The sequence below is a fragment of the Nomascus leucogenys genome, chromosome 5, assembly GCF_006542625.1.
Source record: "Nomascus leucogenys isolate Asia chromosome 5, Asia_NLE_v1, whole genome shotgun sequence".
Classification (NCBI taxonomy): Eukaryota; Metazoa; Chordata; class Mammalia; order Primates; family Hylobatidae; genus Nomascus; species Nomascus leucogenys.
In genome coordinates, this window is record NC_044385.1 from 139,592,179 (window position 1) to 139,608,382 (window position 16,204).

The window sequence follows — 16,204 nt, forward strand, 5'->3', positions numbered from 1 at the left end:
TGTGTGCAGGCATGCTTGTCACTGCGGCCCGCTGCGGGGCGTGCCCTCACCCCTCGGGCAACAACCCATCTGCTGTCTCTACAGTCCTGCCTTTCCTGGACATTTCAAATACAATGTGTGGCCTTCGGTGTCTGGCTTCCTTCACATAATGTTGAGATTAATCTGTGACATGCGGTTTTATCCTTTAGAAAACTTTTCGATTATGAAATGTTTTTGATAGAAAAAATTTAAAAAATGCAGTGTAGAGGGAACAAAGTCTATCTAGCTCCTGTGTGAAAAATGACGGTGTCTTCTCAGCATGCGGTGTTTAACGGCTCTCAAGTAACTGGACTGCTGAGAGGAAAGTCGTCAGCAAACTGCAGGCTTCGCTGGAACCTCCGTCCGGCCCTCGGTCAGCTCAGCGTATTTACATCATCCCTGCTAGCTCATGAAAAGAATATTAAAAAATACGGAGACGGGGGGTGAGGCAGAATGCATACAGCCAGGGTTCCTGGTTTGAAATAAATTAGGAAAACAGTCCATCTCCCGACCCCACCCCAGGACAGTTCTCTGCAGAGGCCGGGCACCCACCGGGGCTGTGTGTCTCCGGTCTCCCTCCTCGGGGCCTGGTTTCCCTCAGACCCAGGGGAAGCAAAGAGTTACACCTGGACTGAAGAAATGCGTCTGATAAAAACAAAACTCTTGCAGTGTACTGCGAGACAGTAGGAAGCATTTAACCGCCTGGCGTTATACCAGCACTTGTTAAAACGGAGGTTCTCAAGCAGTGAACTCACCTCACCCTCCACTGCCTGCTGGTGGAGCCGGCCATCAGCACAGTCAAGCCAGCTAGCATGATCCTGAGATTCAGAAACAAACGGTCCTTCAAAACCAGCATGCAGGCCAGGCGCGGTGGCTCATGCCCGTAATCCCAGCACTTTGGGAGGCCGAGGCGGGCAGATTTCCTGAGGTCAGGATTTTGAGACCAGCCTGACCAATATGATGAAACCCGTCTCTACTAAAAATACAAAAATTAGCCAGGCATGGTGGCATGCCTGTAATCCCAGCTACTTGGGAGGCTGAGATAGGAGGATCACTTGAACCCAGGAGGCAGAGGTTGCAGTGGGCCGAGATCACGCCATTGCTCTCCAGCCTGGGCAACAAGAGCGAAACTCTGTCTCAGAAACAAACAAACAACTCCAAAACAAAAAACAGCATGCACACAGGTTCCCTATCCAAACAAGACAGACAGAAGGGGTGGCCCTTCGTTCAAACTCCCACCTGTTTTAGGAAGAACTGCACTGTGGGGCCGAAGCGTGTGCTGTTGAGGGGATTAACACAGCCCACTCGCTGAGCGCTTCAGTTCTCAGGCGGCGGAAACCTTTGCCAAGAGCACTATCTGGCTCTCTCAGCAAACAGGACGGGATAAGGTTAGCTCGTTTATCCAGTAAATATTTACAGAGCCCCTACTTTGTACCTGAAACTGTGGACACAGCAACAAGTATCAGAAGAAAGTTTATTCTTGGCCCCATGAAGCCTGAGGTCTAAAATGGATATAAACTTAAAGCTAAAATAACACAATGACATGTACAATGTCACTGAGAGGAGCTGGCGATGTTGATTCTGGAACGCTGGCAGGTGCACCGTGAATTGGCAGGTTGCACATGATCCTTAGACCCCCGTGCTTGGCCGTTTGCCTCCGATAAAGGATGGTTTCCAGCAGTGTGTGCTGGCACACGTGCCCCCTGCCCCCACACACCCCCGTAAATCCTGCCGATTGTGAGATCTCTAATTCCTCATTTGAACCACAACATCAGGCACACAGTGCACCGCTGAGAGGGAACGCAATGACAGAAGCTGCCTGAGGACCTGGTTACCTGGCCAGGGCTGGCGGGCCACACACGGGGGCAGGGCTTGCCCGCTGGTTGCTAGCTGGGGGCTGTTCTCTCATCCTGGGACAAGGACGCAGATGCTGACACCTGTAGGCAGGCATCCCTGCAGCCGAGGAGAATCGAATCGAAAGGAAACCACACCCCAGAAAAACCAATTTAATGCTTCTGTTATCAGCATTTCACAGCATGCAGGACTCAAATGGATACAACAGAAGAAAAAAACCCACAATTTTTGGAAAAGCCTTTGTCCAATGATTAATATTTTGATATCTATTGACAATCCCTTAGAACTTTAAATCTCAAAAACAAAAAAGTACTGTGGATCTCCACAATTTATACAGAATTATCTGAATTCTATAAACTTTTCTGAACAAAACAATTACATGTCAAGAATCCGTGAAGCCTAGAAGATGCACTCACATTTTTGAGGTTTTTATTAAAGCCAGTTTTTGTTGTATTAGACAAATGCTCTCTGAGAATCAAAGACTTCTAAAGGTAGACAGGCCCGGTTTCCCGTTAGAGTTCTGGAAGCAGAGCCTGGGGAAGGTCTGTGACTTGCCCATCACTGGACCAGCCAGAAGCCAGCGGGGGCCAGGCGGGGTCTGCAGGCTGCAGGTCCCTTCCAGTCCTGTCCCTGCTGCCCTCTGTGACCATCTCTGCTGAGAAGCATCGACAGCTCGTCCTGCAGCCGCCAAGCACACGAACCTCAGTCATCAGATGTTCCTGAAGCCCAGGGTGAGTCCTGTTCTCAGAAGCCAACCCAGCTGCGTGTCTGGGTCATGCTCTCTCACACCGCAGCTGGGTCGTCTGCGGCGACTCTCCTCTCTGCTGGGGAGCAGCTCCAGCTGGTCCACTTCCTGCACGGTGCTGCAGGCGGGGCAGCAAGGCACGCTTGTGACATGAGAGTCTCGGCACATGAGGTAGGGTCCACAGTGATGTCCACAACTCGATACCAGCCCTCCACGCCTGGGCAGCACTCCTGGGTTCTCCTCGACCAGGAGGACACGAGAAACAGATGATAACATGGCGCAAGGACAGACTTCAGCTCACCAATCAGATGAAGGTTTTGGGGTTGGGTTTTTTCGGACAACAATGTACATTTTAGCTTCCAAATGTGCACAGGGGCACAGAGGTCCGGATGCTGGGCACTATGGGCACCACAGGAGGGTGGAAAGAACCAACTCATTCGATTTTATTGTATGTATGTATTTATTTTGAGACAGAATCTCACTCTGTTGTCCAGGCTGGAATGCAGTGTTAACAATCTCGACTCACTGTAACCTGTCTCCTGAGTTCAAGTGAATCTCCTGCCTCAGCCTCCTGAGTAGCTGGGATTACAGGCGTGCGCCACCACACCCGGCTAATTTTTGTATTTTTAGTAGAGACAGGGTTTCACCACGTTGGCCAGGCTGGTCTCAAACTCCTGACCTCAGGTGATCCGCCTACCTCGGCCTCCCAAAATCCTGGGATTACAGGCGTGAGCCACCGTGCCCAGCCTTGATTTTAAAATCTATAATTCATCACTCATAAAAGAAATGTTTTTCATGGAAAAATGTCTTTTTAAATGTAATTAAAACATATTTTAAAAAAACATACTTTATGAAGCTTCTCAGGCAGGTCAAATAACATTTAAGTAAGAGAGGCCCACTGATGTATAAACGGTGTGAGATAAACTCTGCTGGAATCGTGCCACATGTGCCGTTGCTGTGCAAAGCTATATGGGGATTGAGAACCATGAAATGATTTTCAGATGAATGTCTAGAGAAAATGAAAACAAAAATAGAGCTGGTAAATCTAGATATTCGATAATTCAAAAAATATAAATCTTGAATTCCTGGCACCAATTTTATTTTATTTCATTTTTTTTTTTTTTTTTTGAGACAGAGTCTTGCTCTGTCGCCCAGGCTAGAGTGCAGTGGCGCGATCTCGGCTCACTGCAAGCTCCGCCTCCCAGGCTCACGCCATTCTCCTGCCTCAGCCTCCCAAGTAGCTGGAACTACAGGCGCCCGCCACCATGCCCGGCTAATTTTTTTGTATTTTTTAGTAGCGACAGGGTTTCACGTGTTAGCCAGGATGGTCTCAATCTCCTGACCTCGTGATCCGCCTGCCTCGGCCTCCCAAAGTGCTGGGATTACAGGTGTGAGCCATGGTGCCCAGCCTTGATTTTAAAATCTATAATTTCATCACTCATAAAAGAAATGTTTTTCATGGAAAAATGTCTTTTTAAATGTAATTAAAATATATTTTAAAAAACATACTTTATGAAGCTTCTTAGGCAGGTCAAATAATATTTAAGTAAGAGAGGCCCACTGATGTATAAATGGTGTGAGATAAACTGCTGGAATCGTGCCACGTGTGCCGTTGCTGTGCAAAGCTACATGGGGACTGAGAACCATAAAATGATTTTCAGATGAATATCTACAGAAAATGAAAACAAAAATAGAGCTGGTAAATCTAGATATTCGATAATTCAAAAAATATAAATCTTGAATTCCTGGCACCAATTTTAAAAAACATTAGACTCTACGACAAGATCATCTCCTTTAGGGCACATTCTGAACAGCTTTGACTTGTATAAAAACGCAGCATCCTGCAGAGGACACATGCTGTGTTTCCAGTGCGACTGCAACGTCATTTGGCAGCGCTCTGCTGGATGCTGGTTCTCCTGGCGGCGCGAGCTATGCAGCATGCTCTGCGGTCCCACAGGCGACGCTATGGCTCTACCTTAGTGTTTTGTAAATATTAAAAAATCATGCAGAAATTTCCTAACACAATAGCTATGATGACAAATCTCCAAACATCCCAAAGCAGCCGTGTCCCGAGGAACTTCCTGCGGTGTCCACAAAGCAGCCGCTGCTGTCCTCCGGCAGAATGGGATGGCTCCTCTGGTTTCATGGCTGGTCAAGAATGACTTCTGGAATCAGCGACAATGCACCCAGGAACTGACCAAAATCTCCTTGCAGGATACAAATCATTTCATAATCTTACTCCTGCTTAACTTGCTGCCTAGAAAAGGCTGTGTTTTCCACCTGTGACTACTGGCCGTGCATATTCTACAAAATCATCTATAAGAACGGGCCAAGCTCCTAAAGGAAAGCAAGCAAACAGAAAACCCGTTAGAGCACCATTTTTATCTCCAAAGCACTGTGTCACATGTCAATCCAACATTTACATTTCAAGAACCCAAATGATTTGAGGTCCACACCATGTGTGTTTCACAGAATGAACCAACCCAAGTTACCCAGTTCTTTCGCCCTAGCACGGCCAGGTCGGGAGCCCTGGTGTGTGCGTGCTGGTGTGTCTAGGGGGCTGTGGGCTCACAGTGGCCCCGCATGCTCGGTGAGTGCCCCAGGCAGTCACACCAGCTGCTCAGGAAGGGAGCTAAATGGACCCCCGCGGAGCAGGAGGCATGTTCCTCAGGTCATTGGCATTCTTGCCAGCAGCGGGTGCTCCCTCCTGCGGCTCTTCCGAAGTGGGACCACCCCATTGCTCCTTCCCCACCCCCGGCAGCCCTGAGTGCCCTCTGAGCTCCTGCACTGCTGCCTCAATCCCGGAAGCTGCGCTTCTGTCAATGAAATTCAATGATCCCTTCTTTCATCTGACAAGCATTTACTGGGTGCCTCTGATCTAGGGACGGTGCAAAGTGTGGAGGACACAAAGAGAAACAGAAGCTAAAACAGGCAGACAGACACGTAAACCACCCGTTAAAGGCCCAGCGCCAGTGCCCAGAACAGATCACTGCCCGCCGAAGGGGCAGGGAGGAAGCAAAGCGGGTGGGAGCCTAGAGGGGAGGCCTTCCACCCAGAGACCATCCCTCTCTAAGGTGGCAGCGTGCCCAGCACACAGCAGGCTCCAAACGCCCTCCAACGAAGCGTCCTAAACACAGGGGGAGACACATATGTAGAGATATATTTATGCAAGAAGACAGGAGCTGGAATCTCCGAGTCAGCCTAAAGAGCGCAGTGTGGAACTAACCTAAGGCATCATGCAGGACTGAGAATCTGGGAGTGGTTGTTTCCCAACACCTAACTCCATGGCTCCACCATGGGGGTCTCTTACTCTGCACATCCAATTCTGAAATGCTTTGGCTTAGAGGACTGTCTTCTTGATTTACACTAAATATAAAGCTCCATTTTTCTTTTGTATGATTTACAGAAAATAATAAGGAAGGGGGTAGTATTATCACCACGCCCATCTCAGTGACGGGGTCACCACTCTAGAGGCAGGAAAAGTTAACGTTCTCAGGTGTGAGCATTTCGGTCAATCATCTGAAGCACAACTTCCGGTACCTTCTTCATCGTAGTTAGACATATCATCCGCAATCATGTTTCCAAAGTCCAGTAGGAGGTTCCATGTGTCCCTTGGAATTGATCTTTTGTGATGTTCCTAATATATAAGAGAAAAAAATAAACCCACCAGATTTAAAATACAGAGCTTAACTCTCATATATTATAGTGGCCTAGCCATCTTCAATTAATGTTCATTAATTTGATTAGGAACAAGTACAATAAAATTGTTAAGAGTAATAGTGTTATGTATAAATGTTAAGTGCTACAACAATGCCAAGGTCCAAATATAGAAAGCAGACTTATTTAAAAACAAAACATTTTAAATATTACAATTATAAACTCCTGTTTTGTCACATAGAAGGGCAGCATTTTAATCTCGTTACCTGCCCATTAGCTGCACGTATATATATATATATTCACGAACAGCTCATAAGCTTCTCTTACATTTTAAAACATTAACTGCTATCAAATTACATGTAGTTTTCTGCAACTTGTTTTTTTCCCACTCAGCATAATGTCTGGAATGTATGCGGGCTGACGTGTGTGAATGTGCGTTTGTTTCCGTGGCTCCAAAGCTGTGCTCCATCGCACCAATACTCTGATTTTTTAGTCCGTTCTCCTGTGGATGGTCACTGGCTTTTCCAGTGTTCTGCCGTTACAATGACACTGTGAGCGCCTTCATCCCCATCTCCGCACACAAGAGCGTGAAGTTCTCTGGGAAACATCTGTGACTTAGGTTTGACCCCAGGTAAGGCGTAAGGGGGCTGTGGGCACAGCATTACTGATCTCTGGATATTTCGAGAGAAGTAATACGGCACATGATGGAATGAAACACATAGCTGCAAAGACATCTCTCCATGGCAAACCCACAGGACTGAGTGACATCACCTTCCACCTGCCATGCTCTCTGGGTGCCATTCTCAGATGAGGAAGCAGAGGCATGTGAAAGTGACATGCCCAAGGCCACAGGACTCATAAGTGGCAAAGTCTGTGTCACCCAGTGTCAGGTGAATGGAGGCAGTGCGGGTCCTGGCACGGCCGTGGGTTGGGCGGTGGAAGACCACTTCTTTCACTTTCGTAGACAGAACAGCCAGAGGTCTGGGGATCTCTGCCATCACCAGGCTTGTGGCCACTCACTTCCAACAACCCACAGCTGCACCTGCTGCCAGCAAGACGGGCTGGCATGACGCAGCCCTGCCCCACACCAGCAAAGTGTCTCTCCAGAGGGCCCACAAAGGCCTCTTTTCCTCCTGAGCATGGTAAGACACACTTAGAAATGGCCTCAGACCATAGACACACGCAGTGGCTGGGTACCGCCAGATACAATCCGCAGTTCTGGAGCCCAGACCAGACTACAGAAGTGTGGTGCTGGCACTGTGTCGAGGATTCGGAGTTCTCAGTGGAAAGACAGAATTGCTGTCTAGGTCCTTGGAGGAGACAACACAGGGTCTGCTGGGGTTGCAGAGTCTCCAGGAACCCCAGCCTGAGAGGAACTTCCCATGACTGCCAAGGAGCCACGTTCTGAGGAGGCCCCGGAGCGGCCCCAGCTCAGCCCTGCGGTCTCCGGCAAGGTGACAGAGCCAAGTGGCAACCTGTCTGGACCTGCGGATCTTTGTGTGGGACGTTCATCTGCTGAAAACCTCCACGTGTGAGACCTGAAGTGGATGATTACATGCAGCCTCATACCTACCGACCTCCCTCCACAGTGGGCACAGAGCAAGATGCAGGAGGACACTTACCAGTAAGAATGTGTTCCAGAGATCTAAAAATTTAAACCTTCCAGATAACACTAATTTCCAATATGCAACAGCCATTTCTAAGTCTGGCAAAAAGAGAGAAAGAGCAGTTAGTAAATCTCACGCTCTTTTTCTACTGCACAAAAAACGACCACTTCTTAGCACATCGATATTTACTTAATAAAATGTGGCAATCTCACCCAAGAGTCATGAGGCTTAATCTCTACGGAAATGCTTCTGAGAACTGTATGTAGTCTAATTTTATAAATCTGGGGAAACTCCTTTAAAAAGGATTTGTATATTAAGTTATTTGGATATGCACACAATTCTCCCCTAATTAATCAGTTTTGGAGACTTGCATTTCCATACATATTGGGTGTTCTTTAAACCTGACCTGATCTGGATACTATTAATGCATATCATTTGTTTTTAAAAATAGGGCACTGGCCTGAGTGTCAAACTGCAAATCAAAGGACCAGTTTAGAAAGGAAGGGACACACTGTTCACTTTCAAATAGACCTGCCTTGTTACTACATAAGCTAAGACAGAACCTGTTTCACAAGTATTACAGAGGCCTTAGGAGGGCTCCGATTTGTCCCTAAAGCATCAATCAAATCGGCACCTGGCAGGGAAAGCGTTCTCACTGACGCATCTACACATCGACACTGCGTATCCATCAAAGCCAACCCCTCACTTTTCCCACACGAGAAGGTGGTGATTATTTCACGACTTCTATACAAATCTCTGCTACTAAAGATGTCTAATAGAATATGAATGCTGAGTTTCAGGGCTGTCTCCAATCCATAGTTTGTGAAACACTGATTTATTCTCTGCTCACCAGAAGCTTGATAACGATTTCTTTTTATATGCTTGACACAGCAAGTATATAAAGGGGTTCAGAATTCTATTTTTTCAAAGTGACCGGCTGGGCGCGGTTTCTCACGCCTGTAACTCCAGCACTTTGGGAGGCCGAGGCGGGTGGATCACCTGAGGTCAGGAGTTTGAGACCAGCCTGACCAACATGGATAAACCCCGTCTCTACTAAAAATACAAAATTAGCTGAGCGTGGTGGCTCATGCCTGTAATCCCAGCTACTGGGGAGGAGGCTGAGGCAGGAGAATCACTTGAACCCGGGAGGCGGAGGTTGCAGTGAGCCGAGATCGCGCCATTGCACTCCAGCCTGGGCAACAAGAGCGAAACTATAACTCAAAAAAAAAAAAAAATTAAACAAATAAATAAAATAAAAATAAAGTGACCTTCTTTAATCATGTTGAATAGTGTTCACCACTTTTAGGCAATAAAAGAAGAGTTATACTTATGTAAGATTAATGTGAAAAGCAGATTAATAAATGTTAGGTAATATATTAGTTTAAATGCAAAGTACATAACTAAACACTTTTCAAAAGATTTTTTTCTAAATCTGGTTTAATCCCACTTAAACAGAAGTTATTAAAGTTGGAGCTCTAGCAAGATTTCCAGGGTCGATCATTATTAAAATGGGATAAGCAAGAGGCGTATGAGTAGCAAAACCCACTTTAAATAAAACGCCTCTAAATTCCCCATGTGCAAAGGCTTCATGACCAACTTTATCAGTTTTGAATACCCTGGAGTCTGAATTAGAAAGAAAGAGAAAGTCAGAAAGTGCCAAGTAACTGAGATATGGAACAGCTCTCTAGACCTTACCGATGGGACCCGCAGTAAAATGCTAAGAAGATGATTAGTCTTGTCCTGCTTATAAGTCTACATCCTTATCACTTAGGAAGAACATTAATTGAAATCTATATTCAACTCATCTTAATGATGTAAAGCTCTCACATTGAGAAATGGAGGTGAACCTGGGGAGGAAAAAAAAATAGAGTTTTATGGCATACATTTAATCTAGTTACTTTGGGTTAGTTTTGGTCCTAAAAACTTTTCCTACAAAGGACCTGATTTGTATGTTTGTCAATCACATTATCAAAAGTAAATACATGCTTTTTCAATATTTATTATTATTTATATAAAAATGTTTAATATTGTCCTAATGGACTTAGCCATTTGCAAAACAGTAACAACAACAACAACAAAAACAACAACTCAGAACGGCAGAACTTGAGAGTGGAAATCAAGGCCAACAGCTACTCTGGTGGCTACATCTTTATAGCAGCTATTTTCTTTCCCAGAACGTCTAAAAAGTCTCATCTCCTAAGTGAAAACGTGTTAGAAGAAGGCATTACTATTTAAAATTCATGCTTGTGATGCTCCACTTAGGATTAGATAATGAAGATGTGTCCTCTATCAAAAAAGTACCTTAGGGCAGACATAAAAATTAGCTCTCATGAAACTTCACTTCCTCAAACATTAAGATTCTCAAAGCTGGCCGGGCACAGTGGCTCACACCTGTAATCATAGCACTTTAGGAGGCCGAGGCAGGAGGATCACTTGAAGTCAAGAGTTTGAGACCAGCCTGGGCAACAGAGCAAGACCCTCACCTCTTAAAAAACAAAAACAAAAATACAAAAGATTCCCAAAGCCAATTGATTCAAGACTCTAGCCAGTATGTAACTATGTTGTTTCTTACATTAAAACAGAGCCAAGTAACTTTATCCTCTCTGTTAGGTTAACCATTAGTTAAGAGTAAAGCATCATCTTACATAAAAACAATACAGTACAATCTCTCTCACACACACACACACACACACACACACACACACACACACACACACAGATACACATAGACACACACAGATACCCACACGGAGACACAGATACATAGACACAGATGCACAGAGACACAGACACACACAGAGACACAGACACACACAGATACAGACACACACAGAGACACACAGACACATAGAAACAGACACAAACACACACACGGACACACACACGAAGGAAATAAAGGGTAAATCTGTGTCTTTTGGCTCCACGTTCCCACAGCAGTCCATGATTTTTCTAGGAACAGTTGGACACTTGTCTCAATCTGTTCAATTTATACTTAATTCCTCACAAGACAGACCATGTAATCTTTGGAAATCGTAAACTGACGGCTCTATTTCTGGGTTATAGTCATAAAATTACTCTTCTTGCTTGATTTCTGTTTTTAAAAAGCCCTCAAAAAACTTTTCTAAAAATAGTGTATAATCTATTTGAAGTGTTCACACAATCTAACCATTTTCCCGAGGAGGCTATTGTTTTCTTTAATAAAATTTCATATTCTCTCAGCTATTGTCATGAAGCAAAGAAACAAAACCAGTAATGCTTCCCATCCTATAGTGAATGATTCTGACAAACATTTCATTTAAGTATCTACAGGAATAAACAAGTCCTTGTTCTCAGTGAGGAATTCAAAGATAAACTATAAATCTGTTGCAGCTTTCAACGGCCTATTCTGCCACTGAAAGTTCTGACGCTTAAGGGAATTTATAAAATGCAGGCTGAACATGGTAGGTCCTGAATCTTAAAAATGGTTCAAAACACTCTTTACCCATATACTGACCTTCCTTGAAACATTCGTGCACAAAGAAAATTTTGCAACTTTGAACTGGGCAATTAATTTAGACTCTAATTTATAACTTCCTGGAAATTACCATGGAATGAAGTGGTGGCACCAAGTGGAAGGGACGCTGCGCGTTTCCAGGATGGGGCAGCTGGACTTCGCTGTGGGGGACGTGGCAGCCTCTGCAGGCCCAGTGCTTCTGCCTGAGCCACCGCGCTGTGAGGAGGCCCAAGCGGGGTGGCTGGGGGCAGGTGGGAGGCCACGGCAGAGAGCAGCACGGATGGAAGAGAAGGGCCGCTCAGTGGAATCTGCCCAAGTTCCTGACCCAATGGATCATGAGCTACCAAAATGACTGTCATGTGAAGCCACTGTGTTTTGAGGTGTTTGCTGCGCAGTCATTACTAACCCAGGCGGCCGGCCTGGCTGAAGCCCCAGGGCCTGTGTTTCCAACAAGTTCTGCCGCGATGCCAACCTTGGCTTTGCCAAGGGCCTAGAAAAGCTCCGTAATACTTCCCTGTATGTGTCAAGTTAACATGGCAGTATAAGATAACAATTCTTAAAGATAATACCTACATATGACAGCCAGATAAAATGCTAATCTTTTTAACATTTTTCCATGTCGGCCGGGCGCGGTGGCTCACGCTTGTAATCCCAGCACTTTGGGAGGCCGAGGCGGGCGGATCACGAGGTCAGGAGATCGAGACCACGGTGAAACCCCGTCTCTACTAAAAATACAAAAAATTAGCCGGGGTGGTGGCGGGCGCCTGTAGTCCCAGCTACTGGAGAGGCTGAGGCAGGAGAATGGCGTGAACCCGGGAGGGGAGCTTGCAGTGAGCCGAGATCGCGCCACTGCACTCCAGCCTGGGCGACAGAGCGAGACTCCGTCTCAAAAAAAAAAAAAAAAAAAAAAAAATTTTTCCATGTCAACATTTAAAGGAAGTATCCCCTGCATTGCAGAGTATCAATAAATATAAATGATTATCTCTAATAGAAGCTGAATTATCCTAAGATTATGCTGAGACATTAAAGTAACAGTTCAAAATAGTCAGAAAAAAAGTTTTATCATTCACTGAAATTTCAGTGTCCTTCCTGATAAACATTTAACAATAAAAAGTAATTGCTATTATTTTAAAATTTGGATCAGACTAATCCTCAATTTGCAAAGGAAGCTGGATAGACTTCTGAGAATTAAACTGCTCAAAAGTAAAGCATGACCCAGACTTTCCTTGAAAAATCATGATCGTTACACTCAGACCTGAAATGGCCGAATTTTAGAAAAGTGTGAGAAGCAGCATTTCTTGTCTGGGTGACTATTGCCAGAGAAATCGGGGTGAGGGGATCAGGAAACAGAGAGAAGTGTAAAAAAAAAACAAAAACAAAAAACCTGCATGAGATGGAAGAACAGCCACAGCAGAAACCAGCACCTGTCAGGAGCACAGGTGGCCCTGTCCTTACCAAGTGACTGAGCCCAAGAACGCTGAAGGAGCTCATCCCAAGTCTTCTTCCGCACTATTATTCTCTTGTAATTTTTTTTTTTTTAAATATGGTCTGGCTCTGTCGCCCAGGCTGGAGTGCAGTGGGGCAATCTCAGCTCACTGCAGCCTCCACCTCCCAGGCTCAAGTAATCCTCCTGCCTCAGCCTCCTGAGTAGCAGGGACTACAGGTGCACACCACAACACCCAGATAATTCTTGTATGTATGTATGTGTGTGTGTGTGTATATATATATATATATATTTTTTTTTTTTTTTTTTGAGATGGAGTCTCACTCTATCACCCAGGTTGGAGTGCAGTGATGTGATATCAGCTCACTAGAAAAGAGTGGTAATGGTTTCTTGAGAATACTGATGATAGTTACTGAGTAATCAGGGTCTAAACTAAAATGAGCTTTAACTTTAATGACTATTTTGCCTCAGCCTTTTAGAAAGAAATAGAGTGGAATAGCGAAGATAAAAAATAAGAGTTTTATTGTAGAAAACCAAATGTTTTCATTTGTTAAAAGTAGACAGAATCTGACATCTGGTATGTAGCTCATAAATCAACAGTTATTTTACAAACAGAGTCACTCTATAGATGTAGAAATACTTTTCAGTGTAGATTTTCTTTTCTCCTTCTTTTGATATGCTAAGTCATTTCTCCACTCAGAGGCAAAATAATAAATCTTCAATGCCTTTAGAATAAACCTTTACTGCCCCGAGTGTGGAAACTAACTTAAATTTCAGCATAGGTTTTCAGGGGCAGGGTAAGTCTGCAGACCAAGAGCGAAGTCTCCGTGGTTGGTACAGTAAATCTTTGGCCACATTTCCTGGAGGCTATGTTTAGTGGTGAAACGGGCTTTTCTCTAGCTGGTTAAGGCTGGAAGCTTAATCCAGGTGGACGGGATGGCATATTGTTAAAGAATCCCCATTGCTGTCACTGTCCTTTGGATTTTTTTTTTTTTTTTTTTTTTTTTTGAGACAGAGTCCTGCTCTGTCGCCCAGGCTGGAGTGCAGTGGCACGATCTCGGCTCACTGCAAGCTCCGCCTCCTGGGTTCACGCCATTCTCCTGCCTCAGCCTCCTGAGTAGCTGGGACTACAGGCGCCTGCCACCACACCCAGCTAATTTTTTGTATTTTTTTTAGTAGAGACGGGGTTTCAAGGTGTTAGCCAGGATGGTCTCGATCTCCTGACCTTGTGATCCGCCTGCCTCGGCCTCCCAAAGTGCTGGGATTACAGGTGTGAGCCACCGTGCCCGGCCTGTCCTTTGGATGTTAAACCTCGTTTTTTCCCCCACATAATATAAAAAAACTTAAAAGCACCAGAACCAGTGATGGAGCTCAGCCAGTTTAGACCGCAAGTAATAATGCTGGTGGTACACAGCAGAGGAGCCCGTTTACTGTATCTCTGGGTAGAAATATCTGGAGGATGTGACAGCATCTGAGAAACATGATGTTACTATGTGCATTTTAAAAATATAATACTTGGATGTAACTGCTATAATGTGCATATTGGAGGCAATTGTGAAACTGGTCTGTGATCACCGGTGTAGTCTGCTGTAAATTCAAAGACAGCTTGTTGAACTTTATTTTTATTTTTTACCTATTGTTTTCAGAGTGCCTATTTTGCATTAAAATTTGTGACACCACTGCAAAAAAAAAAAAAGGAGAGTTTTAGTCCCCAAAGTAAAATGTCAGCTTATAAAGAGCAGTCTTGGGTACATCCATCAGGATGGCCGCTATTCAGAAAACAGCGATTGTTGGCAGGATGTGCAGAGGTTGGATGCTCAGCTTCGTTGCTGATGGGAATGTAAAAAAAAAAATATGGTGGTTCCTCATTCCTCAAGAAATTAAACAGAATTACCATACATTCCAGTAATTCCACTTCTGGGTATATACCCAAAAGAATTAAAAGCAGGGCCAGGTGCGGTGGCTCATGCCTGTAATCCCAGCACTTTGGGAGGCCGAGGTGGGCAGATAACGAGGTCAGGAGATCAAGACCATCCTGGCTAACATGGTGAAACCCCGTCTCTACTAAAAAAATACAAAAAATTAGCTCGGCGTGGTGATGCATGCCTGTAATCCCAGCTACTTGGGAGGCTGAGGCAGAAGAATCATTTGAACTTGCGAGGCAGAGGTTGCAGTGAGCCAAGATCGCGCCACTGCACACTCCAGCCTGGGCGACACAGCGAGACTCCATCTCAAAAAAAAAAAAAAAAAAGAATTAAAAGCAGGGTCTAAAACAGATATGTGTACACCCATGTTCATAGCAGTGTTATTCACAATAGCCAAATGGTAAAAGCAACCCAAGTGTCCACTGGGATAAACAAAATGTGGTCTATGCATACAGGGAATATTATTCAGCCTTAAGAAAGGAAGGAAATTCTGACATACACTACGACAAAACATTATACCAAGCGAAATGAGCTAGTCACAAAAGGATACATTCTGTGTGATTCCACTTACGTGAGGCCCCAAGAGGAGTCAACTCCAGAGACCAGAAGTAGAATGGGGGCTGCCAGTGGCTGGGGGAGAGGGGAGTGGGGAGTCAGTGTTTGATGGGGACAGAGTTTCAGTTTGGGAAGAAGAGAAAGTTATGGGAATAAATACTGGTGATGTTTACACAACACTGTGAATGTACTTAGTGCTATTGAACCGTACACTTAAAAATAGTTAAAATGGTTAAAAGAAAAGACAAAAGAACAGTCCTGGGGAAATAAACCCCCAAGGACTCCTGACTTGACGGGTTTAAATGCGAGACGTCCCACGCTCCATCACCCTCTCCTTCAGACAAGCGGCCTACGAGGATGCAGCACTAAAAGGGGGCGGGGGAGGGCCCTGGACAGGCGGGGCGGAGGCAGCACAGCGTTTAACCTTCCTGAATCTGTGCATAAAAGCAGATGCAGCAATTAGAAAGCAAAGCCAAACACCCAGAGGCAACATTTACCATAAATTTAGGTGAGAAAGTATCATCACAAACCCAAGTTGTAAGCTAGGGGATGAGCCACTGCCAGCAATAGGACCCGTGTGGTGCCGTCGTGCCGGGGACGTGGGGGGCACAGGGCCTCTGACAGATGTGAGAACAGGAGGGCCTTGGAGGTTCCTACGCGCCAAGACCAGGTAAGGATGACCCTGAGTTAGGCTGTGGCTGAAGGCAGAGGCCACCAACAGGGAAGCACCTGGGAGCAGAAAAGGATGGGCGGGAAAGGGACAATGGAGACGGGAAAGAGAGAAAAGCTGAGGAGGGGAGAGGAGCAGTGCCAGACAATCTCAGACAGCAAAGCCGACATTTCTGTCTGCTACACGCCTGCACATACACAGCCAAGAGGGATCACCATGAAGTTGAAAAGCTGCCC

The 16,204-nt window shown here is 45.3% G+C and overlaps 1 protein-coding gene across 4 annotated transcripts in view; it reads right to left on the reverse strand.

Moving 5' to 3' along the window:
- Positions 1 to 3,911: 3,911 nt before the first annotated feature.
- The window catches only part of DCUN1D2 (defective in cullin neddylation 1 domain containing 2), a 34,468-nt gene continuing 22,175 nt past the window's right edge, over positions 3,912 to 16,204 (reverse strand). Inside the window, exons 5-8 of one of the 4 annotated variants that reach the window (XR_004030219.1) lie at positions 9,577 to 9,728; positions 7,897 to 7,979; positions 6,158 to 6,254; positions 4,157 to 4,954 (exon numbers count right to left, since the gene is read on the reverse strand). Coding sequence is in view for 3 of the 4 variants with exons in the window: in XM_003279771.4 (XP_003279819.1) it covers positions 4,875 to 4,954; positions 6,158 to 6,254; positions 7,897 to 7,979 (260 nt within the window). In the remaining variant the exon portion in view is untranslated. Of the gene's footprint in view, positions 4,955 to 6,157; positions 6,255 to 7,896; positions 7,980 to 9,083; positions 9,729 to 16,204 lie in introns of those variants that run through there. The other 3 variants (XM_003279771.4, XM_030813731.1, XM_030813732.1) reach the window with 3 other exon arrangements.